General features: G+C 35.1%; 4 protein-coding genes across 4 annotated transcripts; 1 reads left to right on the top strand and 3 right to left on the bottom strand.

Moving 5' to 3' along the window:
- Nucleotides 1-5,511: 5,511 nt before the first annotated feature.
- LOC104894212 (hypothetical protein) lies at nucleotides 5,512-8,656 on the bottom strand. Its single transcript, XM_010680397.4, has 4 exons — nucleotides 8,437-8,656; nucleotides 8,263-8,331; nucleotides 6,507-6,609; nucleotides 5,512-5,838 (listed from the first exon to the last, which is right to left on the bottom strand). The coding sequence occupies exons 1-4, from the start codon at nucleotides 8,488-8,490 to the stop codon at nucleotides 5,777-5,779; spliced, it is 288 nt and encodes a 95-aa protein (XP_010678699.2). The 5' UTR covers nucleotides 8,491-8,656; the 3' UTR covers nucleotides 5,512-5,776.
- A 5,231-nt stretch (nucleotides 8,657-13,887) lies between these two features.
- Nucleotides 13,888-16,249, top strand: LOC104894211 (hypothetical protein). The gene is made up of 8 exons (XM_010680396.4): nucleotides 13,888-14,129; nucleotides 14,246-14,394; nucleotides 14,511-14,618; nucleotides 15,080-15,136; nucleotides 15,298-15,363; nucleotides 15,449-15,509; nucleotides 15,670-15,716; nucleotides 15,976-16,249. Exons 1-8 carry the CDS (start codon nucleotides 13,991-13,993, stop codon nucleotides 16,012-16,014), a joined length of 666 nt encoding a protein of 221 aa, XP_010678698.2. The 5' UTR covers nucleotides 13,888-13,990; the 3' UTR covers nucleotides 16,015-16,249.
- LOC104894392 (UDP-glycosyltransferase 74B1) lies at nucleotides 16,069-19,132 on the bottom strand. The gene is made up of 2 exons (XM_048644153.2): nucleotides 18,241-19,132; nucleotides 16,069-16,963 (listed from the first exon to the last, which is right to left on the bottom strand). The coding sequence occupies exons 1-2, from the start codon at nucleotides 18,883-18,885 to the stop codon at nucleotides 16,247-16,249; spliced, it is 1,362 nt and encodes a 453-aa protein (XP_048500110.1). The 5' UTR covers nucleotides 18,886-19,132; the 3' UTR covers nucleotides 16,069-16,246.
- Nucleotides 19,133-19,914: 782 nt separating this feature from the next.
- LOC104894210 (hypothetical protein) lies at nucleotides 19,915-25,537 on the bottom strand. Its single transcript, XM_010680395.4, has 7 exons — nucleotides 24,904-25,537; nucleotides 24,072-24,138; nucleotides 23,248-23,300; nucleotides 22,643-23,133; nucleotides 21,847-22,007; nucleotides 21,201-21,407; nucleotides 19,915-21,056 (listed from the first exon to the last, which is right to left on the bottom strand). The coding sequence occupies exons 1-7, from the start codon at nucleotides 25,017-25,019 to the stop codon at nucleotides 20,469-20,471; spliced, it is 1,683 nt and encodes a 560-aa protein (XP_010678697.2). The 5' UTR covers nucleotides 25,020-25,537; the 3' UTR covers nucleotides 19,915-20,468.
- Between the last annotated feature and the right edge of the window lie 1,676 nt (nucleotides 25,538-27,213).

Genomic DNA, 27,213 nt, shown 5'->3' with positions numbered 1-27,213 from the left:
ACATATTATATCATGCATAAACTACATCATTTTTGAACAATTTATTATATCATTCAGACACTCACTATATCATTCGGGCACTCACTATATCATGCAGAGTCTTCATAATTCGTATGTTAAAGCATGTGTCAAGATATATACTACACAATCTTACATCTTCCAACATATTAAAACATTAAAAATAATACCTACACTATATGTTTTCCGTTAATAAAATTCACTACGTTGTATATAAGTTCACTATATCTCTATAAAACTCACTATATGAAGTTAATATCAATTACCAAATCTGACGTGTGTGGACCAATTAGTGTGCACCGAGTCCATTTTAGTTTTTTTATTTACTCACAGTAGTAAAATCTTAATTCAGATAATATAAGATAAAGTAACCAATTAAATGATAATAATTTTACTTGCAAGATAGCTTATTTTTAGACACTAGCAGATGTAATTAAAGAATATTAAGAGATTAAATATATTACTTGAGTAAAAAAATGACCTATTGTTATCTATACAAATATATTAAAAATTGTGCCTAAGTAAATCTATATGCCACATGGCACTTTACTTAAACTTCTAATGCAAATGCCTTATGTCCATGTATACTCCTCAGTAAAAAAAATTGTGTAATTGCAGGGTCTCGAACACATGAACTTTGAAATGAAAAAAAAGATCTTAAACGCTTAACCATCAATACACTATGACTTTATTGTTTAATGTTTGAAATAAAATACTTCCTCTGTTTTTTATTAGATGTTACACTTTTCAAATCACAGACTCCTATGTAATTTTTGGAGAGGAGAGACATAGAGAGAATGAAAAATAAAAGGGTCCCATGTGAACATGTGATAGGAAAGTGATAGAGAGAAGTTATTACCCAAAATAAAAGTGTAACATCTAATTTAAAACTTCCTAAAATAGAAAGTGTAACATCTAAAAAAAACGGAGGAAGTATGATAAAGTCCTATAATAAATATACTTGACTAAAAAAACTTAAACAAGTATATACATCTCTGACACTCTTATTACGTAACTAACAAGAGAATATTGATGTTGTATTCTCTTACCACAATTCTTTTTGAAGTTATTATTTTCAAACTTAAACCTTTCAGATTTGTTGACTTATCACGTCATGACGTAAACTTTTCAATTTATTAATGGACAAAAAATACGAAAAAGTGGCAAAATAAATTATGAAAATTTTAAAATATAATATGTTTATTTATTATACTTCCTCCGTTTCTTTTTACTCGCTACACTTTCCATTATGGGAAGTTTCACATTACTTGCTACACTTCTTTTTTGGACAATAAACTCTCTCTATCTCTCTCCTCCCACATGGGTCCCTTTTCTTTTTACTCTCTACCTCTCTCTTCTCCAAAAATTGCCTAGAAGTTCGTGAAATGAGAAGTGTAACGAATAAAAAGAAAAGGAGGAACTGATATGAGACATCATTTGAGTCAAAATACTAGCTATTAGAAGAGAAACTTGGACAACAACTTGAACAATTCATTCAATTGAAACACATTATTGATGTTAGTAAAGGTATCAATTGAATCTTCAGAATCTACCAAATCTATATTGATAAAATTAAAAAATTGCAACCTGATTTGATATGTAACATTGTATTGATTGAGTATTTTATCTTCATTTGTTGTACTTCAGCAGTTAGTAAAATTGTATTGGGCTTCGTCAAGTAGTGAAGATATCGAGTTGGTGCATTGTTTAAAAAGTTGATTGTCAGCATCTTAGTCAGGCTCATCGAATAGCTCATAATATATGTCGATTGCCTATGTTTTTTAATACTAGTAATAAACTATATAATCTCTCTGTTTTTCAAAATCTACACAATTATTTGTTTGTTTTTTCAATATAGACACCATTGTTTTTTCTATTTTTAATAACATATTTTATGTACTTTTTAATATTTTAATCTACTATTTAGTTTCGCTTTCTCATTTTTCAGAATCTTTACACCTTTTCAATTTTCCTAAATTTTTGTACTTTTTTTAAATTATTTCCCAAAATGAAGTAAGTAAATTTTAAAAAATCAGAAAGAGTAATATCTTGTACAGAGCTAATGTAATACTACTACTATACATAAAACAATTTAGTTTACTTTATATTTTTAAAAACTCTATACATAAAAATTCTTGGAATAAAAAGATAATTAATTGCAATGAAAAACTTTTTGTTTAAAAGAATCATCTAATTGACCCCACAAAGTGGGAATTCAGCGAAGCATTAACTCTTTTGGCTGAAATATTTCCAAAACTTTTGATGGGATTTTAAATTCCTTCTTTTCCTAGTAGCCTAATTGGACTAGTGTCCACTTTTAGACGCCAAAGGTGACACTAAAAATTCTAAAACTACCTACCATAGTCACCTTTCTAGAGCCGAAAGCAAGATTATATCTGTAATTGTACTTCGCATCTCCTAAACTCCTAATTATATAGGATAAGCAATTAAGCATTAAGCAACTACTGTGCAGGATATGTAGGCTAGAGTAAAATCAAGGAACCTTCGATCTAATGATATGGCTTCTCAAGGTTCAAATCTTGGTAAAAGCAAAAATTTCAAGTTGGGAAGAGGGGGGGTTTTGGAGCTTGTTGGGCTTCGGGGTGAGTAGTCCTGTGCAAGACAGCCCAAAGAAATTTCATCTTACCACGGGTTCCTGAAAGGGGGTCCGAAAAAAATTGTAGGCTAGAGTAAAATACTTGTATGTTTTTTTAACGCATGAATAAGCCAAAAATAGATGAAATCTTGACATCCCACTAGCTTTGTTTATGTTAAGGAGTTAGGACCCTCAGTAAGAACTATCAACGCAATTGCAACATAAGTGAGGTCAAATGACAGAGCCATCTAGCAATCGATAAGAAGGTAAAAGGGAGACAAGCTATGAAGCATGTCACAAAATTTAGTCTCTTCCTAGAAGTAAACAGAGAAAGATTTAGAGAAAGAAACGTTATTACTGATATTAGCAATTACTCAGCCAACTAATTATCAGGAACTAAGCTACTTATATAAACTCCTCTTGGATCCTACAACATTCTTAGTGTTGTTATAAGAAGATGGCATACTGGAAGTAAAGTGCTTGTTACCATAACATTCAGCTCTTTTGTTGTCAGTAGGGATGATCAAATGAGGGCCGAGCCAGGCCAAAATTCGGGTGGATTTTCGTGTCCAAAGCCGCTTTTTCAGGCCAAAAATAACAGCTTTTCGGGCCAAAGTTTGAAGTTGCCCAACCCCCCCACCCCCCCTCCCTAAAAAAAAAAATCAAACCAGGCACAAAAAACTGCTCAAGCCCAGACATTTTTCCGGCCAGGCTTTTGATCAGCTCTAGTTGTCAGTAACAAAAACCATAGAAGTAGTATTTGTATTTTGTACTAAGCGTGCTAGCTGCATATTTTTTTTCCTTTTGGATCAGCAATCGATATTATTGGTTCTGACACTAGCATACTTGTTATCTGATTTCATGAGCAACTGAACTAGTCTTTCATCCTGCTGGGACATGAGAAATTGTTTGGTAAGATTGCAGGTGCAACCATCGCAAGTACAAACAGGGACAGTATTAACACCATTAATCTGATCCCACGAAGCTTTAATTTGAGTAAAATACTCGGCAATAGAGGCATCAAAACCTTGAGAAAGATCGCACAAAGACTGTTGCAATGTATAAAGATGGGGACCAGAACTTTGATCATAATGCTCCTCCGAATCTTTCCAAATTTCTCGGGCTGTAGTAAAGAAGATGACACTTTGAGCAATTGCATTATCAAGAGAATGCAAGATGTAAGAAACGATCATATGATTATACGATACCTATCCCAGGCCTTGCTGTCAGGATCAGTACAGGATGGTTTTGGCAAAGAGGCAACAACAAACGCCAATTTATTTTTGGCAAATAACGCAATAATCATATCGCGCTTCCACTCAACAAAACAATCACCATCAAATTTTTCTGAAACAAGTGGTTAAGGATTCTCAGAAGGATGAATGAAGTAAACACAGAATGGGTCTTGTGTTTTAGGTTAAAAAAAGGAGTGGATATTGAAAGGTTCACTGGTTCAGACAATTTGGAGGAATTGGAGAATCTAACAAAGAATTTATCGAGAATTTGTCAAGAGTTTAAAGGATCTTGATTGAAGTTCCAGAATCAAAGAATCAAAGAAATGAGATAGAAACTACAGATTGCACGGATTGAAGTTCCAGAAATGCACGAATAAAAAAAAATGAAATGATCCGAAGCAAAACAAGAAAACAAATTGCAGAATTTTAGGTTTTCTGTTTTCTTCAATCGAACGACAAAAGTGAAATCATCGCATCAAAAATCACAATGCAAAGAACACCAATCAATCAACAATTGAACGAATTCAAAGGAAAATTTGCAATTACAATTTGCTCAATTCAACCACAAAATGTATTCAAACATCAACAAAATTTAGCTCAAGAACTCAAATCAGACCTCCAAAAAACTGCAATTAATCATAATCAAGCTACTGAGAGCTTGGTTTTTCAAGAAAGAATTGTGCGGAAATGTGCAGGAAGTCACAAACCTAATCTGATACCATAAGTTTCTACAAGTAAACAGAGAAAGATTTGGAGAGAGAAATGTTATTACTGATATTAGCATTATTACAACCAACTAATTATCAGGAACTAAGCTACTTATATATCTTTTTTTTTTACGGGCCTTACATATCTAGTTACAAAGGGCAAGTTGGTTACATAGTTTCCAGAAGAGGAGGAAAATAGTTGCAACTGATCAATCTAGTTGAGAGGAGAGAGAAGCTTCTGGAATCAGTTGAGAAGTAACGGGAGCAGGTGGCAATGAGATTGTGGATACAGTAACATGATGCAAAAGAAGCAGAAATGATGGCTTTGAAAGAAGCCCTAATAATCTGGAGCTCCAGCAAAACTGGAAACAAGTTATCCTTGCTAGTTATTGTAAGCAAGCAAAAGTCAGACTAAATTTGAAGCAGGAGCTTATGTATTTTGAATTACCCCCAAAGGTTTCTGCACAAAAACTCACTCTACTTCTTCGGCACATTCATGCAGGGAGCTCCCAGACCAACTACCAGAAGCTACAATTTGAGCAAGAGAAGGCAACAGAACAGGAGACAGAGTGGCGAAATGGGCAAGGAAGAATCAGGAATGCCTCGTGAACTTATGTATTTTGAATTACCCCCAAAGGATTGCTTAAAGTTTTTGGAATTAATAAACTCTCTTATCTAATTACTACTGGGTCTGTAATAGATAGCACTAGTATGCAAAACAGTGACGACTACTATGAACCTTTCTCTAACTAGCTGATGAATGAAAATCATTATTTTGCCACAAAAAAAGAATGTTTTGCCTAGCGATCAAGTACCATGAAGTTATCTTATAAAACAGCATGCTACACATCTACAACCAATTCAAGGAACCTCGGTTCAGTGTTATATTCCAAGCTCCACTCATTTGCAACAAAAATAGAAACCCCAGTCATTCTCCAAATATATTGACAACATATTAAAGAAAGGAGAGTATATTTCGCAAATAAGAGCTGGTCATTCAACCAAATTCTTCATATCAAAGTTTTATTTATGATCGAGAATGGAAATAGAAGCAAAACCTGAACTACAAAAGTGAATGAACCAAAGCGCCAGAAAATTTTGTATGCTACAAACACTTGAAGATGACATAGTTGGGATGCTTATTCAGTACAAAGTACTTACGAGACGGAACCAGCCAAAACTCACACAATGTAACAAAAGTTCATGCAAAGTTATGCACTTCAGCTTACTTGCTTAGCTTCCTTACTCATATTGGCCCGGACATAGACCCCGTAGCAACAGCCTGCAAGCAAGACAACAGAAGGAATCATTTAACTAGAGTATAAGATTAGGCAAACCAGGGAAATCAAGTGACATAAAGAAGATTAGGAAAAGGTTGACAGGTATCTAAGAACACCTTCCAGTTGATAAGATGCAGGTCACCTTATAGCATATAGGTTGCCAGGATAAACAGTGAAACACAAAAGGCCTTGGGATGGGAAAGCCTAATAAGTACTGAGTTCCTAAACAAACTAAAAGCAGCACATACTGTTAGATGCTGTAATTTAAATTGGTCATTTAGTGCATCTCCCTCTCCCATTAATTCTTTTCTGATTAGAGCAAAAGCAGTGCAATTATCCACGATGTAAGCTCTACCCAGCCATTGTAAATTCGCTTAAAACTTACAGTTATCCACGATTTTAACATTATTGGATTAAGAACAATGGGTTACAACAGATTACAACCTAAGGAGGGAACTAATATATGGTGCCAGGAACAGAAGCAAAATAGTCTTGCAGCAGAAAAAAAACAAATATTATAGTCGGTTATTTAGCACACACATTCATTGTTGCTTACCTAAAATTATCTGTCACAAAATGACAAATATAACATTAACCAACAAAAACACGAGAAAACCAAGGAGAGTAGGAGATTACACATCTCATAGTACTCATGAAAAAAGAAGCATACCAGCCGCAACAACAATCGTCAGAACATCTCCTACTCTTTTCATTCGCTTTACACCCTGTTTATTTGACTTGAACCGATTCAACGCTGGGTCCTTGGCCAACAGCTGCGATGAAAATAGATAACCTTATCAGAATGCAATAGAACATCAAATCCTCTCAAGATCTTAAGCAAATTATCAGAAAGACTCAATCCCTCTAGCCATTGAACGAAGTTCTAGAAAAGAGAACAAAGTGTATAACTTGAAGTCTACTTGTAAACTGGTTCAGAGTTAATTCACTACTCAGGAAACGACAAGCACAAAGACTGAGAAAAACATAAAATTGCATAAGTAAATGTAAATTCACCATAGTACGGCTTTCTCAATATATATGCAAATTAAAGGGAGGATGCCCAGAACAAGACAAAAATCATAGTGTATTAAACAATCTATAAAAAAATGTTCTCAACATTTTCTCCATGAAGCTATATTTGTTGAACTGGAAGCGTAGTGACCGTACTCTAGGTTGTAACAGTTCTGGAAGGGGCATGTCATATGCAAAGAAATCATAACAAGCGAACATAAAATTGACGTACTAAACTGATAGAATCAACCATACTGACTGAGAAAATTTAGAACATTGATCAAATTACTTCGAGCTTCGGAAGTAATCCTGCTACTCTTGCTAAACTACAAAGTCATGAAGCAATCAAGATTCAAACACAAGGATCATGAACAAGAGAAGGAAGATACTCTACAAAATTAAACTAAGTAATTTTAGGCAGATGATTTTTGATCCAAAATATAAGGCATTCTATAATATTATGTCAATGAAATTGTCTAAGTGTTATGAAAAGCAAAAGAAACAATTAGATTAACAAAACTTCAGAACAGGAAAAATGAGAAGTAGAATACAAATCATTTTACTGGAAAGTCAAGACTCTCGTCAGCAATATTTGACCAAATTATTTATCTATAAAGGGAAGGTGGATGTTCTGGACTCGATCTTCTGAAACAAAGCAGCCTCGACAAAGTAAGAAATAATGGCCCTTCTGCTGCAAGACAGACTAGCACTGGGTCGGGTGTTCATAGCTACCATATCAGAAACCAACCGGATGCTCAGGAGTCAACCAGGACTTGAATTGTAACGACATGGTAGAAAGTAGTGGTTATTGGTCCTTCTTCAGAGTTAACCACAAGGTTTTAACAAAATTTCATAGAGGAAATTGTACACTATGTATATGATATGAAATCAAGATACAGAACAATGGACGCGTTCACTCCTCTGAGGAACTCCGAACTATAACGACACATGATACATAATACATTGCACTATTCAGAGAAGAAAGGCAAAAGCAACGTCCTTTTCTAATTTCTCCTAGGATTTCGAAATGAATGTAAACTATGATATAAAATATACAATCATGTTAAATTAAATTCAATAACATCAATTGAAGCGAAAAAAAGAGATTATTCCATTCCACGCCACATAGCAGCAACTATGGAGCCGAAGCATACAAATTCCTCATAATTGTCGGTAAATCGAACCATGTTTTAGCGCAGATCACTTCAAACTAATAAATTCAGCTACAGAAGTAAGGTACATAAATTTCAATATTTCAACCTCTTTGATTTTCCAAATATATCGCTTATTCCACATAATCGATCTCTAAAACCTAATTAAATGATATTCATTCGATGATTATCAACATATCGCAACAATATCAAACTGAATTGAAGCAAAATCAAAGTCTACGAAAGAGAGAGAAGGAGACTAACAGCTTTCTCACGCTCTCCAAGATCGACATGAAAACCTCGGCTTGGCTGCGCAAACAAATTCTCTCTCCTCTGTTGTCAATCAAAATAATAACGAAGACTTATTTGCATCGGAGAGTAGCAATCAAAGATGATAGCATAGATGAAGAAATATAAAAAGGATCGATTAAGGATTACCTGAGGATGAGATTGCAGATGAGAGAGAATAGAGGTTTTGAGAAATGACGCCATTGATGAACTTCAATTTGAAGCTTCTGAAGAGGGAGATGAAGGAATTGAAACTGATTAGGGACGAAGTGTAAGAAGCACAAGACACGAGTGATTTGTAGAAGTGTAGGTCTCCAATTCTCTCTCAAGTCTTAAGTTATTTTTCCTTTCGTTTTTTTGGGAATGTTCATGAGAGGTACACCTAAACTTTCAAATAATAATACACTTTCGTTCCATTATATAATGTCTACTTCATTTTTTTGGGGTCAATTTCAAAATTTTTGACCAAATATTCACATTATTATATACAAAAAAACCTACTCATATGTGATCTTGTTAAATTCATTTCAATGCGTACTTTCATAATATCAATATTTTATATATTTTATTAATACGGAATTGAAGAAATTAAAGGTCAAAGTTATGTCTTGGAGACCGTGTAAAAAAGAAACAATAACTATATTATGGGACAGAGTCGGGAGTCACTATGTTTTTTTTACATAAGTTGGAGTAGGGGTGGTAAACAGGTCACATGGATTAGGTTATTATGTGTCAACTTTGTTTGCGATTTACATTTTGATGCGGGGCCATCTCGGGTCTATGAAATTTTGGGCCTGTTTGAGCACAAAATTGCTGAATCGGGGGAACATCAAGTTGGTTCCAATCGTTTCGAGTTGATTTGGATCGGGCAAATTCGGGTAAGGTCCGCTTTCTTTTCTAGCACACAAATAAATCACATAAATTGATGTTTGTGAAAAATATTGCAATATTATTTACGTGTCGGTTTGGGCTTGGCTCATAATTTTAGGGTCATTCGGGCCGATTCGAGTACATGTCATATTCGAAAACATTTGTTTTCAGACTGAGCTCGGGTTGGGTCACCAAGTACAGGTCTATTTTTGATGCATGATACGTGCAAAGAGTACTTTATCAACTATCTTTATTTGCTTGTTAGGTTGTTGCATGTTTTTACTTTACTCTTAAAGTTGAAGGTTTTACATGTAACCAAGAATTTGTCTTTTATTGTTATGTTAGTTGAAGTACTTGAGTTGTTTTTAGTTATGTTAGTTGCATTGGGGTCCGAAACTTGAGTTGCAATAAGGAAGTCTTAGGCGTATGGTTTTGTTAAGATTTATGGAAAGTTTTTCAAGATTTTCCTAAATCAAATGTTTCCTTAAGTTGTGCTAGATTCTAGACTATTTTTAAGGGGAAACTTTTCTTAAGTTGTGCTAGATTCTACGAGGAAACTTTCCTCATGTTTTGCTTGAGAATTTCGGCCATGATTTCGCTTGGAGGGCAAGGAATAAGGATTGTTCGCTCATCTTATAAATACATGTGCACGCCTAATCAATAAAGGAAATAGAGTTTTGATTAAAAGAATTTGAATGCTCGTTGCATTTATGTTGGTGGTCGTACCAAAAACACATTAATTGAGGTTTTTGCGCATCTCCTAATTGAGGTTAGTGAGAGATCCTCTAGTTCTCAAGGGAACAATATAGCCTATCTTTGTTACTTTGCCTAAAGTCACGATTTTTCATAGTTTAATTCACATAACTTTCGATCTTTATTAACTTGGACGTACATTAACAACCAGCATTCATATCAAGTGGTATCAGAGCAAAAGGAATCTAAGTTCCCTTGGTACTTGACGTTCTTGGAGAAGAAGAAAATCGCTCGTAAAAGATAGATTTATTAGGTAACTTTGAACAACTCGTTGATCAAATTGTTGGGTGATTCTTGATTCTAAAGTGGATTAATGTTTGTCTAGTTTATTGTTCTAAAATTTCATAAGATTTGAAGTTGATTTGCTATATATTCGAGACTGATTTTTCGAAGTGATCTAAACCCGGGTGAATCTGGAACGGTTTTGGATAAAAATAACTGCGAACTGTTGGCTTCAAATTTTTGCATGAAATTTTCGTCGAGTCTTAAACACATATAGAACTAGGTCCTGTTAAAAGTTGATGTGATTTGGAGACATAAAAAAGTCATAATAAACAGAAATTTCCAACGAAAATTCCTGGCAGATTGTGATGGGTTCGGATATAGAAAAGTTGGATACTTTGCTTCAAAGGCTAGAGAAAAATGAGGCTAGGTGTGAGAATTATTCCAGCACATATTACAACTCCATGAAGAACTTTAGAAACTTAATTTGGAGAAAGGAGAACGAAACAATAGAAGTGAGTTGATCAGATTGGTGATTTTCGCCGAGTTTAGTGGCCTTAAGGGTCTAAGTTTGTTCTCACATGGGAGAGGCGCATGACTCGTCTCTTTGATCACAAAAACATGGGTGACTACAAACGTTTTGATCATGCTATCTGGAGGTTCACGGAGTATGCAAGTGATTGGTTTAATAGCTACCAAAGTATGTGTAGGAGAGAAGGGAAGGAGGAGTTAGCAACTTGGACAGATTTGCGTGCCGAGATGAAAAAGAGGTTCATACCTAGAACTTAAAAGCAAGGACTCTTCATAAAGTTGAACTCCTTGCAGCAAATCAACTAAGTGTGGAAGCATGCATCTTCGAGTTTGAAAGGTTATGGTTGGCATGTGATTGCAAAGATGAACAAAAATCTGCCAATTAAGTTTCTTTTCGGCCTTAAGAAGAAAATTATTGATTTTGTGGAGCTCCATCCATATGAAACGTTTGATGATTTATGTTTTCTAGCCAAGAAAGTGGAGAGACAACAAGAGCCAAAGGCTAGAGAGAGTGTTGTGATGGCGCCAAAAGTCGAAGCAGCAAAGGTGGGGGATGCAACACCTAAATCTAACTTCGAGGGTGCATCTTCATCTAGCTACGGGATTAATACACAAAAAAGGTTTCAACTTTGACACAAGGATAGCAAACCATGAAGGAGATGATGTATTTCAAGTGTCGGGGTTTTGGTCACCTTCAATGTGAGTGTCATCCTAACAAACTCTTGGTTACTCTAGAAGATCACCAAGTCCTTCTTGCATCACTTGAACATGACAAAGAGGTGGATTCTCCAAAGAGCATGGTAATGGAAACCTTTTGGCAATCCACTCCAATGTTTGAACTGGAGCAAGAGCACCACAATTTGATCATATGCAAGACTTTAATGGCTACACCAAAAACTTCACACAAGCAAGAGCAAAAGGGAAAATTTGTTTCAAACACATTGCCTTGTCAATAGTAAGACATTTTCGATTATTGTTGATAGTGGTTCATGTAATAATGTGTGTGTTGTTTCTATAGTGAATGAGGCATACTTGCCTACTCAACTACACCCTAAACCATATGAGTTGAGTTGGTTGGATGCTGCTAGTGGTGTATGGGTTAATAAACAAGCACTTGTGTCTTTTTGAATTGGAGGATACATGGATAAATTATGGTGTGATGTAATGCCAATGACCGCTTGTTATTTACTTATTGGGCATCCATGACAGTGGGATAGGAGTGTGATTCACCATGGAAAGGATAACATATGTTCGGTTCTCATGAATGGGAAAAGAATTGGCTTGAAACCACTACCACCTAAACATGTTCCTATTACCAGTAAAGAGATTCTTGGGGAATGAAGTACTAGATGCTGCTCCTAAGGGTGCTTATACTTGCTTAAGTTCGTGTAGGAATGAAGTACTAGAAGTGCCTACAACAAAAAGGGAAAGGCGCAACAACTTACTGCATTCACGACATGCTCCTAGCTTGGATGTTGGGGATTATGTTTGTCTCTCGTTGGCTGAACAAAAACTCCATATTAATCACAAACATGATGAACCGATGGATGAAGGGCCATTGAAGTCGTCCACAAGTTAGGTTATGAAACGTATAAAGTGCTGCTAGGAAATGGTATATGTGCTACATTGGGTGCAAAAGACCTTGTTTCTTGCTTTGACAAAACTTTAGGTCAAGTTTTTTTCAAGAAAGGGAATATGATGCATGATACGTGCAAAGAGTACTTCATCAACTATCTTCATTTGCTTTCTAGATTGTTGAATGATTTTAATTTACTCTTATAGTGAAGATTTTACATGTAACCAAAAATATGTCTTTTATTGTTATGTTGGTTAAGTGTTTTTAGTTATGTTAGTTGCACTGAGTTTCGAAAATTGAGTTGTAATAAGAAAGTCTTAGGCGTGTGGTTTTTTTTGTAAGATTTATGGAAAGTTTTTCAAGGCTTTTCAAAATCAAAAGTTTCCTTAAGTTGTGCTATATTTTAGGCTTGTTTTAAGGGGAAACTTTCCTTAAGTTGTACTAGATTCTAGGAGGAAACTTTCCTTTTGTTTTGCTCGATAATTTCGGCCATGATATAGCTTAGAGAGCAAGGATTGTTTGCTCATCTGATAAATACACGTGCACGCCTAATCAATAAAGGAGAGAGAGAGAGAGTTTTGATTAAAAGAATTCGAATGCTCGTTGCATTGAATGTTGGTGGTCGTACCAAAAACACATAAATTGAGGTTTGTGTAATTGTGGTTAGTGAGAGATCATCTAGTTCTCGAGGGAACTATAGAGCCTATCTTTGTTACTTTTCCTAAAGTTACGATTTTTCATAGTTTAATTCACATAACTTTCGATCTTTGTTAACCTGGACGTACATTAGCAACCCACACTCGTATCAATTTTGCCTGCTCTAAGTTGAAGTTCCTGGTAAGTGGGAGATAATTTGGGGATCTCTCTTGCAAATGGTGAGAGATGAGACTCAATTGTGGGATCTTTGAGATCGGGTGTGAAGCTAACACCACTAGGTTATTATATGTTGCTCAACTTCCAAATAAGAATGTCGTTATATTTTTGAATAACACAGTGTGTAATTTTAAAGTTTGCAACAAAATTTACTATATTGCACATCTTTTATGTATATGGATATCCTCTAGTTTAGTTCGGTAAAGTCTTATGAATTGGTACTTAAGACTTGAAATCAAATCTCGTTTAAATCATTACGTTTAGTCTTTCTCTAACAGTAAAGAAAAACATATCCCTGATGAATATCATACATCAAATGGTTCTTGGAGGGTTATTGAACAACATTTTTTAAGTTCGTTAATCGTTGAATCATTTAGTGTATTTGTATACAGACAAATTGATACAAATCTTAAGTATATGTGGTATGATTCTTAAAGCATAAGAGTTATTGTAATAAACCTCTGGATGGGGGCCTTATTATAAGAGCAGTTTAGAGGATTTCTTCCTACCTATTTAAAGAAAATCATACAATAATTCATAACACACAAGAAAAAGGGAGTCATCAATCATCACTCACTAAATTAGTTATCTAAATTCACCAAATCAATACACCAACCAAGAGAAGAATACTACTTGGACAATACTATTCATTGCCATTGGGCTATGTTTCAAAGCCAATAATATAATGGGCTTCTACTTCTAGCACAAATCCTTTACGTGGATCAATTGTTGCCACGATTTCACAACCATAGACAGCAGAAAAATTGTTCAGAAAAAATCAAAATAAACAAACAAAACAAAAACACCATAACTAAGTAACAAACATTTCTAAACAAAATTCAGTTTCCTTAGTTTTTCCCCACCAAAAAAATTAAAAAAATGGCGTTGAGAAGTGCAATTTCCATAGGTAGAAGAGCAGGAACAAACCCAGTTTTTCTGTCAGCAACATCTGTTTTTGGCACTTCCAAGTCCCTAACTCTTTTCCAACGTTCAATCCCTTTTCATGAAACTAAACATGGTATAAAGTATAATTCTTTGTTCTTTAGGGTGCATATTTTTAATGAATGCATGCAATTTATTTCATGGGCGATTAATAAACTTACAGAAATTTTTGTGTTGGGTTAAAATTTCAAGATTTTAGACATTCAATTCGTGCATTTCAAGGAGCAACATTGGATCCAATAACACCCAAGAAAGATGAAGAAGAAAAGAATCAAGATTATGATCATAATTGGAAAATTAAAATGTTGTATGATGGAGATTGCCCACTTTGTATGAGGGAGGTATAAATTTAAAAGCTTTAATCTTTTTTGAAGTTTCAATTTTTTTTTGGAATTTATATAATTTGGTAAATTGCTAAATGATATGTTTTTTTGTGAAAAACGAAAATAATAATCAGGTGAATATGTTGCGAGAGAAGAATAAGGAGTATGGGACTATCAAATTTATTGATATAAGCTCGGAAAATTACTCACCTGAAGAAAATCAAGGCCTTGATTACACAACTGTAATTCTCTTCTTTCTCATGTTCTTCAACATTCTTTCGAATTTATCTTCATTTCCTTGTAATTTTAATGACCATGCTTAAATAGGAACATTTGCATTTTAAGAAAGGAACTTATTTATTCACAACACTTCAATTTGTGATCATGAATTTGATATATCTATTGTAAATGAATAAAGGAGTAGTTATCGTCTGTTTTGTATTAACGCGCGTATTGTACATGGATGTCCACTAGTTTAGTTGGTAAAGTCTTATGTGCTTATGGGTAGATATCCAAGAGACCAAGACTTCGGATCAAATTCGGTCTACATACTGCCCTTTGTGACTCTCTACATACCGAAAAAGCAACTAGTTTGGAGCACAATGGGAGCAACAAATTGCAATTGATATCCCCTTGTACTGTACTAGTGGAATTCGAGCATTTGTCCAATAGCTGTTCATAGAGATTTTGCTGTTTTCTGTAGGTTATGGGGAAAATTCATGCGATTCTTGCTGATGGAACAGTAGTAACAAATGTTGAGGTATTTTTTTCTGTCTTTCTATGTACTCCTATTGTCTAATTAGTATTTTCTGATGTGACCTACTGACCTCTACTATCTTTTTCGAGTTCTTGCATCTGCATAACTGCGTTCATGTTCTTGAGTTGGCTAATCTGAGTTTGGATTGACCAAATTAACTGTAGGCTTTTAGGAAACTGTATGAAGCTGTTGGTCTTGGATGGGTTTACGCTGTTACAAAATACGAGCCTGTAAGTCCTCTGCATCACCTGTCTCGATATCAGTCCTTGTATACATTGTGTAATGTTAAATTGGGAACATCTCTTTCTTGCGCAGGTTGCAACTATAGCAGAAGCAGTTTATGGTGTATGGGCAAAATATCGTCTTCAGATAACAGGTAGATAAAGTATAGCAAATGCAGTACTAATCTCAAAACTCAGAGAATCAATTTTGCAGCTGCAGATGCCATTTTAGAACTCCTGTTAAATCTATTTTTTATGTGACTTCGCTTCTTATAACTTTGCATGATAATGGAGTAAATAACTTTATTGTATCAGGGAGACCACCTATGGAAGAGATCCTTGAATTAAGAAGACTGAAGAAGGTACATTTAGCAGTTAGATAAACGCGTTGTACTCTAAAAAATTCTCTTCCATGCAAAAACATATTTGCATTGTAAAAGTTTACCCTTCATATAATCAGAGCCTTGAACACCATAAACATTCTACAAAAATAACGAATATTGTGCCTTCGCATGTTTCAAGTTTTGACAGTCTCTCCTACACTAACTTCATGTTTTCTGCTAAAGCTGAAAGATTTAATTATATTTTACACTACGCTAGACTGATTTCTTTTCCCTACAGGATGAAACTTGTAATGACAGCAACTCTTGTAAAATGTAAAGGCTCCAAGAGCGTCGCAACATCTAAACAATAGTCACCACTGGAGATCTTTGAAGTCAGAAACAGCTCACTTTATATTTCATACTTTTATCTTTTGCAAAGGAGCTCATTTATACATAAACAAGGTTCTATCTTATAGATTACAATGTAATGTTGAGATTCATGTTGTACAACAGATGTGTGATACACAAAATACTACTTTATGTATATAATAAGATACAGCTATTCTGCTTTATTTTCTCTGCAGTGTCTCTAAGAACTTGCTTATATTCATCTCAGAGCTACCACCTTTGCTAACTACACTTACAGCTTCCTTTCTCCAGCTATTTGAATTCATCTTCATTTCTTCGCTACTCAACCCAACCATCACTTCTCGTACACACCTTTCTATTTCCTCCCGACTCACAATCCCTTCACTACCTTTCTTCGCTCTCACGCCCACCTTCCAAATGTCCTCCATCATCTTTGCATTCAGTGGCTGGTCACTCCATTGTGGGATCCCCACCATTGGCACCCCAAGACTTATCCCCTCTAAAATCGAGTTCCACCCACAGTGCGTGATAAAGCAGCCTGTGGCTTGGTGGGCTAGCACCTCTAGCTGGTTACACCAGGGCATGACTATCCCTATACCATCATTGAGTGATGAAATAAACTCGGGAGGTAACTTAGCCATATCCTTGACAACCCAAAGAAAAGGGATCTCCAAGTTTCTTAAACCACAGACTAATTCTTCTACCTGTTTTCCTGGTAGTTCTGCCATGCTTCCAAAGGAGATGTAAATCACTGAGTTAGAGGGCTTCGTGTCTAGCCATCTTAAGCAGTTTTCTGTAGCTTGATTCCAAAGACTTCCTCCATAGTCTCTGTCCTCCGTTGGTTGGTTCAAGTACGCAGATGGTAACATCGGTCCAACCATTACCAATGGCCATTTCCCTGACATTGCCTTTTCTATCTGGAAAAGAATTCAGAAAAACACAATAATAACCGGAGAGCACATTAGCTGTATGTAGTACACATAATTTTGATCAAGTAGTGCTTCCTACATTAGATTCCCCTACATTGGGTTTCTAAGTAATAAGTATCTAACCATATCTTAAATTATACTATACGTCTGCCAGTATTCATACTTCACTACCTCTAGCCATAAAATTCCTCATTTTTTCAAAATCCATCCAGTAATCCAAAGACTACTAAATTCCAAGTAATCCGGATTCAAGCCAAGAAGTCCCAATTGAGGATAAAATTTCCCACTAAAGTGCTGCTGTACAGTAACTAGCTAACATTCCTGTTTTCGGATCGAAAACCTCTGGTTAAGCTGGAACAACCCTACCAGTATCTAAGCACTTGTTGTCTTGTTGATGCAATTTGCCTCATTATATATAAAATCATGACATTTTTTTAAGGAGTGTCTCCTAGTTTCTAACTGATAGAAACATCTTTCTTTACAGCATTTTCTGATGTATATTCAACTATTGTTCAGCGAAGAACCGTGTGATAATAATATTTTGGTTTTAATATACTACATTAGTGATATAGTAGTAATATATAACATCTCTTGAAAGAAGAAGTGATATGTAATTTGGTGACTCAATATATGATTAGAAAAATGTTAGGAACAACAATAAATTGGTATCGGTCAGAAACTTGGCGTCCCTCTCTGCGCAAATTAGATGGTAGACACGAGTCTACCATCTAAATGGTACGCACCATTCAAGACAATAAACAAGACAACATCCTAAATGAATAAACTAAGCAAAAAAACAACACACGAGATTCAATGAATATCTAAATTAGCAATGAACAACAAGAAAAAAAATGAGCATAGGAGGAAATATATGACAACAACCACTCAACCTAATAAACAGACAAAGAAAACAACATGAACAAAAAAATATCTACAATAAACAAACTAAGAAATATAAAGATAATTGTTAACAAAGGAGAATCGTCGAGATCGATGTTTATTAGAGAATAATTGATGTACATTAGTTTTACATGTTCATTCAGGAACAGTTGATGTACATTAGTTTTACATGTTCATTCAAGAACAATTGATGTACATTAGTTTTACACGTTTTATGTTTTTTAGGCTGTGTTTTGGCCCGTGTCACGAGTCCACCATCTACCAATTGCTGTCTCTGACTGACTGACAGTAGGATCAAATGATCCCTAAAAAATAGACCAGAATACATGAATACAAGCATTTGAAGCATACTGCATAGTGCATACCTGACTTTCAAGTTGTGCAAATGTATTTATAAAAACCCAATCATTTTCCTCCAGAGTAGAGAACTGGTCCATGATCGCACCAAGATACTCAGAAAACTCGAAAGGGTACGCGATAAAACTAGGCAGATCATACAATCGAAGCTCAGGAAGTCCCGGCAAAACCAGAGGAAATCTATCAGGTGTAAGAGGCAGAGAAAGAAGACTATGATGAAGGTACCAATACAAGGAGCAAACAGAAGCAGAATTAGTCATAAAAGCAGCTTTACAAACACCCATTTCATTAGCCACATCAAGTGCCCAAGGAAGTAAAGAATCATACACTAAACAGTCAACTGGATTCCCACAGTTTCTGAACTTCAGTATCAGTTCAGTTAGTGACTTTGAACCTATGTCTTTAAAGGAGTTTAAATAAGCCTGTAGACTAGGAGCTTGCTTGAACCCACCTTCGTCGAACCCATCAGATATGGACTCAATGGTTATGCCATTGCCAGTGGCTCGGATGGCGGTGGCCGTGTAATGAGTGGTGGCTAAGGTGGCTTTTACACCTTTGGAGGCTAAGAGTTTGGTGAATTGGATGAGGGGGTTTATGTGACCTTGTGCTGGGTATGTTAGAACCATAACATGCTTTGAACTTTCACCTTCCATTTCTATTCTTTTATCTTCTCTCTTGTTATTTCCTCCCCTTTTTGTATGTTTGGTTTTTACTCAAGAATTTAGATTTTATAGGCTTAATTTAGGCAGGTGGAAATTGAGTATAGATGAAAAAAAGTTCAATGGCTCAGTGGAACACAACATGGTTTGTTTTCTCCTCCTTGATCATTGAATTTGTGCACTTTCCCTTTAATCGATCTTTTCTTCTATGCTACACATCCTTATCTGATAACTATCCTCATGTAAAGACAAAATGACATACAATATGAATAACTTTTCTTCTCAAACATTGTATGAATACCTTGAGCGGTTGAGCCATTTGATGATACTTTCTCTGATTGTTAATAAGTAAACCATATCGACTTAGCACACATGTCCATGTACAACTTTATAATTGTATTTTAAATATAGGATTTTTTTTTTGAAATTATACATTGAGATTAACCTAACAAAAATTAAAATAATAACATTTATCTTGACACATTAGTAATCAAATAAAGTCAAAGTTAGTATTTAAATAGTGTAAAAAGTCAATATGTTGCATCTATTAAGAAACAGAAGCAGTCTTAAAGTGTATATGGTATGCAACTTTTACTATTATTTGAAGGTTGGATTTATATTGGGCTATTGGCCAATATTTACTTAATTGGGCTGCAAAGTTGCATAGCATAAATGATAAGATGATTAGCTTAGTTTTGGTTGATAAAACGAGTTGAAAATCTTTTGTCACATACTTAAACCCTATTATAATTTATAAACGGGTTAGGAGCCCAATTATAAACCACTTACAAAGAAAAAAAAAGTCAACCACATTTTAAATTAGTAGCCAATAACACATCGACATCAAATAACAAATTTTCAAATTCATGTGAAAAATATAGGCAACTTGGATGCCTAATATGGCAATACAAAAATCAAGTGTGTGAAGTTGGAGCAGTTGGAAGTGGGAATCATACAAGGAAAATAGTACAGTCCATAAACCAAAAAGATGCACCAAATTAAAGACTACAACCAAATCAAAAGTGCCAAAACAACAAATTCATAAAGAAATGTTATAGAAATACTACATGCAAAAACTGAACTAACTCATTAGATCACTAGTAATGCAACAATTATTATCTTCTCATCAGATTGTGAGCCTCGAACTTAAACGTAAAGTTTAGCGGGCTCTATTGTTCACAGAAATGCTTCTATACAAAGTATAAGCTGAAAAGATTTTGGCTTCAATCATTTGTAACATTCGTAGCACCTAATCTTAACACCTACTTTCTCAGAACAGGGCTTCAATATTTACATAACCAATCCCCCTAAAGTTGGAAAAAAGAACCAAGACCGCCATTTCGTTCACAGTCCCAGCCCAGCCAATCATCAAGCGACACATAGGATACACCATTACTCGATGACTTGGTATTCCTATACCAAAAGTAGCCTTCAAGAGTTGCCTAAATATACAGGTGATATATACAACCAACAAGACCTCGTACCTCTTGCCACGACATCATAGAAGCACACAAAGTCCTGGTTGAAGGCAACATAACTTCTAGCTCTAATATTTGCAAATCTCCAACTAATATAAGCTAATAATATCTTTGAATCGGTGGGCAGGAAGGTCTCCTCACCAGCCTCCTTACCTGAAACCATCTCAGAATACTCGAAAGGACCCTCCATCTTCTCTGACCTGGTCCTCTGACAGCATTTGATGAAGAATGTGGTCTTAAGAAGCCATTGTATGCAGTCTGTAAATCAGCTTGAGATCCCAAATTCAAGTTTGAAGATTGGAAAGAGGAATAGTCAATGTCCATGAATGCTAGATGGTCGTCTTCATGGAAAACATGTGTCATCGAGTTAGAGGGGGAAAACAGGGAATGGTCATATCTGAGGTCTAAGGCGTCTATAGCCTGTAAAGGAAACTCATCCGGATTGCTCAAGCATCCCAATGAATAGAGAGGAGAGAAACTATCGGGAGATGTTGTGCTTGGTTGTGCGTAATCTAATCTGTTTGTCCTTTGAGAAGTCAAAACTTTGCTTGCATCTGAAGTCTCTGTACTTAGAGAGCCTGAGTCTGCTGTCTGTGAGGACATGCTAATGAGGGAGTTCATATCTTCAAAAGAGATCACTCCATCCCAGTGCTGAAAAGCTTCAGTAGCCATTCTTTGTGCATCAAGCTGAGAAGGATATAAATCAGAACAATGTCAGAAATAACAATCACATACCTAGTATGACTAGGGAAAAAGATACACTAAAAAGCTATTTGCTGTTTAGCCACACTCGGGGAAAAATAGCCTATATGAAGGGTAAAGAGAGTATGCCTTGTCACTTTCAGACATCTTATCAACAGGAATGTACTGAGTCTCCGAGTAAAGGCCCGTTATTTGTCCCACGACATTGAAGACCACACCATTGCTATGCTGAGACACTGGTGAATAATACAGGTATACTTTTTGGTCAAGTACACATGTTCGAGCATGTTCTATGGTCACTTCCCACATCTTGGCAGACATACCAGAGCCCAGAATCTGTAAAATATCCCCAAGAAGAGCAAATGATGACACATGTCAGATGATCATGCTACCTTACCAAAATGCGCGAAGAAAATTGTTATACTAGCATGAATTGTTTCAATCACATTTAAGCACAAGAGAGGGAGGAGACATCACACAAGAAACCATGATCTGACAAGCTAATGATCTCAGTAATATAGTTAACAAGCAATAAATTTCCATACAGGCTGCCAGTATACATCCAGAAAGACTATCTCCAAATGTTTCAAACCTAGAACTCATGTGAAAAGAAGATAACAGGTACTGTTTGCTACATGATGTTAAATAAATAAGATCATGAAGCACAAGATATGGATAACTATGGCATAAACACCAAATTTTCATAGAGGAAAGTTAATATAATGGGCTAACAAGGGGGGAAAATGTCTAATATATACAGGTCCAAGAATCTTACATTCCTGAGCCGTGCAGGATCCAGATGGAGCAAAATCAGAAAGTCTTTCACTGTCCTCACCCGTTCTATGCTCAATCGTTTGTGGAATGCTCCATCTTTTCCAATTTTTTCCAATCGCCAAACTTCATCGGATAGAGATGGGGGATGGTGTTTCTTGTACACTGCAATGAAGTCCACAAGCTTTAACAAAACAGCATAGTAATAATCGAAAGCCTGCTCTGGTCCTCAGAAACTCACATCTACCATCAACTTTTATTTAGTGGTAAAGTATCATCAAGCATCACCTAAATGAACATGTAATATGACTATACATTGATTCATTACAGAGGTTCATATTTAACTGTTGAGAAAACACCAGTTGTTATATAAAAAAAAATCTATACCAGTCTGTACGCAAAGGACATCTCTCGATGTCAATGGCACCAAATATAGGGTCCAAAGTCCACAGACCGCACTGGATGAATTTGGTTGTGTAAAAAGACAGAAAAAGGAAAAGAAAAAAAGCATAAATGTACCTAGGAATGCAGCGATCAAAGAGATAAAAGATATGTTTGTATTCAAAGCATTATTTGCAACTAAATACCAATAGAAGAAACTCCCAGCTACAACCGAAGAAGACAGATATATGTAGGTTAATATATAGCTGTATTGTAGCTAATGACCGTGCTTTATGCATTTTTATCACTTTTTCTTGTGAACATCCTTTAGGTTCCATAGCAAAACATATATACCGAGATTGCAATTGATTGAATTATCCTGTATTAAATAAATAAAGTAAAGATATCAAGGTACTCACACTCTCCACGATGGTCCCTGACAATAAAGGATTCTGTCTTTGCTTCTCTAATTCTAGCTCCATCAGAGTTTCCAACAACTCTTGCCCCAAGTCTGAATCTACGGCTCCTTGTCCAGCTTGAGTTATCTGTAAATGAAATTTCACCAACAGAACCAGCACCCTCTTTAAGAAATAGATGTACATCTCCTGTAAGAAGAGGTTTTTTCCCTTCCCTTTCCCTCACAATGTTATTTTTAAATTCTTCTATTGCCCAATTTTCGCCCTCATCACCATCAAAGTCTCCTTCAAGAACTACTATTTCTAATCTTGCAGAAGACTCAGGAGCATCCAGGACAACTTCTTTAGTAGCAGCATCTGTTAGAGCCACTTTAATCGCAGAACCATCTTCCCCTTCAATTCGAGTTCCAGTAAACACTGGAAGAGAGAGAGTGCTCAAGAATTTCAGTTGCAGGTTTCTTGATTCACAAGGAAACACATCTTCCATAGAACTCCTAAAGGAAATACAATAGAAATTTGTTAAGACAGCCATCTCTGGCTGTTAGTCAGCTTCACTAATATAGCCATCTTTTGGCCAATAATGTCACAAGGAGATACGAGTTTCTCACCGCTTCAAAGTCATTATATGCTTCTTTATTGCTGATTCTACCTCTTCTTTAACCTATGAGAAGAGAAAAAGTTCATAAGTAGCCATAATTTTCAATAAAATCAAAGACAAGTTTGGCAGGAATGAGACCCTGGTGGCCTAAAGTCTTCTAAACAAAAATCCTCTCATGCAGCAAATCAATTATCACATAATGGTCAAATGAGAAAACTGTAACAGTTTTCTTTCACAACCCAACTCCATGGAAATCTTAACATAAGTCCCTCAAGTCTACGGTGAGTATGTAACAATATTGCTTCTTCATAAATTCATCAAAAAGGTTTTGATAGCAATAAAAAGTCAGGCTCTACATAACTAAGGGAAGTCTCTGGTATTATATTAGTGAGAGCTTTGAGGCTTTATGAATCTAGCAATTGTCAAAACCACTAACTTTGCTGTTAAACTGGCTTCCCCCAAATGCTGAGAGCTAATTGTTATATTTGATAGTAAGATTCCAGAATTTTGCAATTATAGGATAAAAAGTGAACAATCACCTTCGCAGCAATCCAGCTTGAACAGTTAGAACTTAGAATAGCAATCATTAAGGTGTAGTGTGATACCATTATCACACAACCGAAATAAACACATAGTCCCCTACATAATGAAAAATACGGTTACAGAATCAAGCAATGTCTTGTTGCGTTTTAGCTTGTGAATGAATTGGCTAGAGTTCGATTAATAACAAAAGGCAAACAAAAACCAATATGCTTATATTTGGAGACAAAGCTAGAACATTCGCGCATATGTACCACAATCTACAGATATATACAGTACTTTCAGTGCACTTACAACTCGACGAAGCATAGGCTCCAATGCATTCTGGAAGCTATTTTGTCTCATCACCTCCAGAACCACACTGTAAAGTAAGTTAAAAGACGGAGTTATTGAAAAAAATCAATACCATTACCTCAACTATCACATCGAAATCACGAGAATTGATAAAGATACCACAGAAAACGTTTGAGCAAACATACAAGAACTACTCTGTTAAAAGATTCCGAAAACCTCTCACTGAGGGAAACTATTGCATATGTGCACCAGATAAATTTGCCGAGTATGACTACCATGATAATGTCCAATCAACTATTCAATTATGAAGTCTTACCTATACCAGGAAAAATTCTCCTTTTTTATGCTAAAAGACTAACTAACAGATTAAAGTTTCCTCCTTGAAAAGACAGGTCCACTTTTGCTATGCAATGAGCTCTACTAATAATGTCCACTACTTCTGTAATTCTATCATACAAGAATTAACTTATGGAAACCAAAAATAAGAAGCAAGGAATTATATCATACAAAATTAACAAAAAGAAAGAACAAGTCATCAACAAAATTCTCTAAATTCATTCCAAAATGTAAATTTTACTAAAATCAAGCCATGCCCATTACCTTATTATCTCATTAGCACCCAAAGTGCACAAGAAAAACCCATAAAAGATGAAACAAAAAAAGCATTAAGTTCATGTTTTCCTCATATGGGCATCAATATTTTCCATAATTAAGTCAAACCCACCTCCTAATTCCATCCAAAAACACACCAAACAAACACAAAATCACAAAAAAAAAAAAAACATAAATAAATAAATAAAAAGAACCCAAAAAAAGGAAAAAGGAAATTCACCTTCTAAAAGAAGGAATACTTTTGCGACGCTTATCATCAGGGCTATGATTACCCTCTAAGTTGTTGGGTTTACTAAAAGAAATAGAAGAATCATCTTGTGTTCTTTTCTGAGACATTTCATCAAACACATAGAGAACAAACCCAAAACAATATGAAACTGAAACACCACGCAACTTTGCGACAATATATGTAATGAAAACTGAAGAAGAAGACTCCAAAACTGCAACTATTACTGTCGTTTTTGTTCTTCTTGTTGTTCTTACTCACACAACATCTCCATCTCTCCATATCCTCCTTAAAAACAAAACCCAGAATCTTGACGGAAAAAACTTCGCTTCTTCTTCAAGATTTCTCTTGTTTTGGTACAATGGTTTTTCTTTTGGAAGGTACATACAAACATACAGCAAAAGGAAAAAAACAAAAATTAAATTCAAAACAAAGGGGTTAAAAACTTAAAATAAAGGAATTTTTTTTAACTATATAGTAGTATTTAATTGAAAAAAAAAAAGTTACGTTATTTTATACTTTTTTTCCTTTTTCTGGGTTTAATGTTAGAAGATTTTGTGAGAGTGAAGTGAGGAGAATTCATGGGTGGAAATTGTTGTGAGGGAGAAGAAAGTGGGGTCCATAGAAAGCGCGTATGGTAGGGGAAGACGAAGGAGTCATATAAACGCGGTCGTTGAGGTTGACGTGTCACGGGTAATTGCCCATTTGGATGTCCATGTCAGCTTACAATTGTAGGACGTCATGTTTGTGTATACTAAAAACTAGTTGCTCTATGACGGCCTGTTTGGTAGTTGATTGTAAACGGTGGTAATGGAAATGAATTTGTGTGTAAATTTGTGAAAAATATCATTGTCCATTCCCGTGGTAATGCTAATTTATCTTAAAGTGTCAACTTTCCTTCTTGAATTTTCATTCCCATACAATTACCACCTTGAGTGGTAATGAAAATTACTTCCTATTAGAGACAGAAACACAAGTTTAGATGTGAGATTGCTTGCACGTGGAGAAAAAAATGTCTCACCATGGAGATTTTAAGGATGCTTCCCTAATAAAATTACACTTAAAATTTATTCTCATTAACACAATTTATTAACAACTACCAAATGGGTTGTATATTGTATTAGGTTTCGATAGAGGTTGACCTAATAGTTATGATGACTTGTGGAGGTTGAGGAATGAGGTGTTAGAATAGTGACATCGCTTGTTATCTCATATTCTTGAGGTGTATAGATCAAATCTTATCTGACTCATTTGAGGATTACCTTTATCCCTTTTAAGTGAGCCCCTTCATCTTAACTTAAAAAATGTTTAGTTAATTGGATCAACCTGACAAGTCTTACTAAATAGGTTGGGTTAGTAACTTAATACAACAAAACGACACGAACCAGGCACAAAAAAGCGAGTTAGTGTTGACAAATCTCAATGCACAATTATTGAATGGGTAAGGTTAGAGCTGAAAGTTTTAACCAGTTTATATATGACATGAACAGTGCTGATACGATATGAACATGACCTGTTTTTCCATCTTTAATTGTGAGGCTCTCCTTCCACTTTTGTAATAGGGATTCGATTCTCACCCCTTATAAGAATGATCTCCAATTTCTTCCCTTCTTACAAGATAATTTTCCTTACCAGAAGGAAATTATTAGGTGGCAATGAGATTATTTAAATAGGGTTAATATTGACTCATTTTTATATAATAGTCAGTACTCCCTCCATCGTATATTAATCTATTATTATTGATAGTGGAATTTTTTTTAAATTGTACTTAGTATATTATAAGACCTCGACTTTTTAAAAGATGAGTGTAGGAGTGTGTTTTTCCAATATTGTGTGGACACATCATAAAAAGAGAAATAATATAAAATTTGTGAGAATTTGTCATTTCATAAACTGTATAAATTAATATGGGACAAATAAAAAGTGTATCGATTAATTTACGACGGAAAGAGTATTAAAAATGGTCAATTTCTTATCAAGTTAATGCGTTTAAATATAAATTGCAATAAAGTAAAAATATGTTAGATTCAAGTATGTAATTATAATGATGATAACTTGATAAGTACAAAATTATAATACAAGTAATAAAATGATGGGATAAAAACAATCATAAATTAAAGATAAAATAACAACGAGTTAGTCTTGCGTGTTCCTGATCCACAATAATATTAGTGTGGATCAAAGCCACTAATTTAACATAGTGCTCCTTTTTTTTCATATACTAACCTTATATAGTTATACTATATAGTTACTATTTACCATAGTGACTGTTTTTTTTTTTTTTTAATATAGTCACTTTTTCTC

Source organism: Beta vulgaris, chromosome 5 (genome assembly GCF_026745355.1).
Source record: "Beta vulgaris subsp. vulgaris cultivar EL10 chromosome 5, EL10.2, whole genome shotgun sequence".
In the NCBI taxonomy this organism is placed as follows: Eukaryota; Viridiplantae; Streptophyta; class Magnoliopsida; order Caryophyllales; family Amaranthaceae; genus Beta; species Beta vulgaris.
The sequence above is the reverse complement of the archived record's forward strand: the minus strand, read 5'-3'. Positions and strand labels throughout refer to the sequence as shown.

Bases quoted from the DNA above. Each gene is read 5' to 3' on its own strand.
- LOC104894210 (XM_010680395.4), bottom strand. From the start codon at position 25,019: ATGTCTCAGAAAAGAACACAAGATGATTCTTCTATTTCTTTTAGTAAA. The intron at 21,408-21,846 runs GTAAGATTCTTG...GATATTTTACAG, and splicing joins ATCCTGCACGGCTCAGGAAT to ATTCTGGGCTCTGGTATGTC. The intron at 21,057-21,200 runs GCATACTCTCTT...TATCCTTCTCAG, and splicing joins AGATGTCTGAAAGTGACAAG to CTTGATGCACAAAGAATGGC.
- LOC104894392 (XM_048644153.2), bottom strand. From the start codon at position 18,885: ATGGAAGGTGAAAGTTCAAAGCATGTTATGGTTCTAACATACCCAGCA. The intron at 16,964-18,240 runs GTATGCACTATG...ATTCTTTTCCAG, and splicing joins TTGCACAACTTGAAAGTCAG to ATAGAAAAGGCAATGTCAGG.
- LOC104894212 (XM_010680397.4), bottom strand. From the start codon at position 8,490: ATGGCGTCATTTCTCAAAACCTCTATTCTCTCTCATCTGCAATCTCAT. The intron at 6,610-8,262 runs GTTAGTCTCCTT...TTTTCATCGCAG, and splicing joins TTGGAGAGCGTGAGAAAGCT to CTGTTGGCCAAGGACCCAGC. The intron at 5,839-6,506 runs GTATGCTTCTTT...TCTTGCTTGCAG, and splicing joins GACGATTGTTGTTGCGGCTG to GCTGTTGCTACGGGGTCTAT.
- LOC104894211 (XM_010680396.4), top strand. From the start codon at position 13,991: ATGGCGTTGAGAAGTGCAATTTCCATAGGTAGAAGAGCAGGAACAAAC. The intron at 14,130-14,245 runs GTATAAAGTATA...TAAAATTTCAAG, and splicing joins TTTTCATGAAACTAAACATG to ATTTTAGACATTCAATTCGT. The intron at 15,510-15,669 runs GTAGATAAAGTA...TTATTGTATCAG, and splicing joins ATATCGTCTTCAGATAACAG to GGAGACCACCTATGGAAGAG.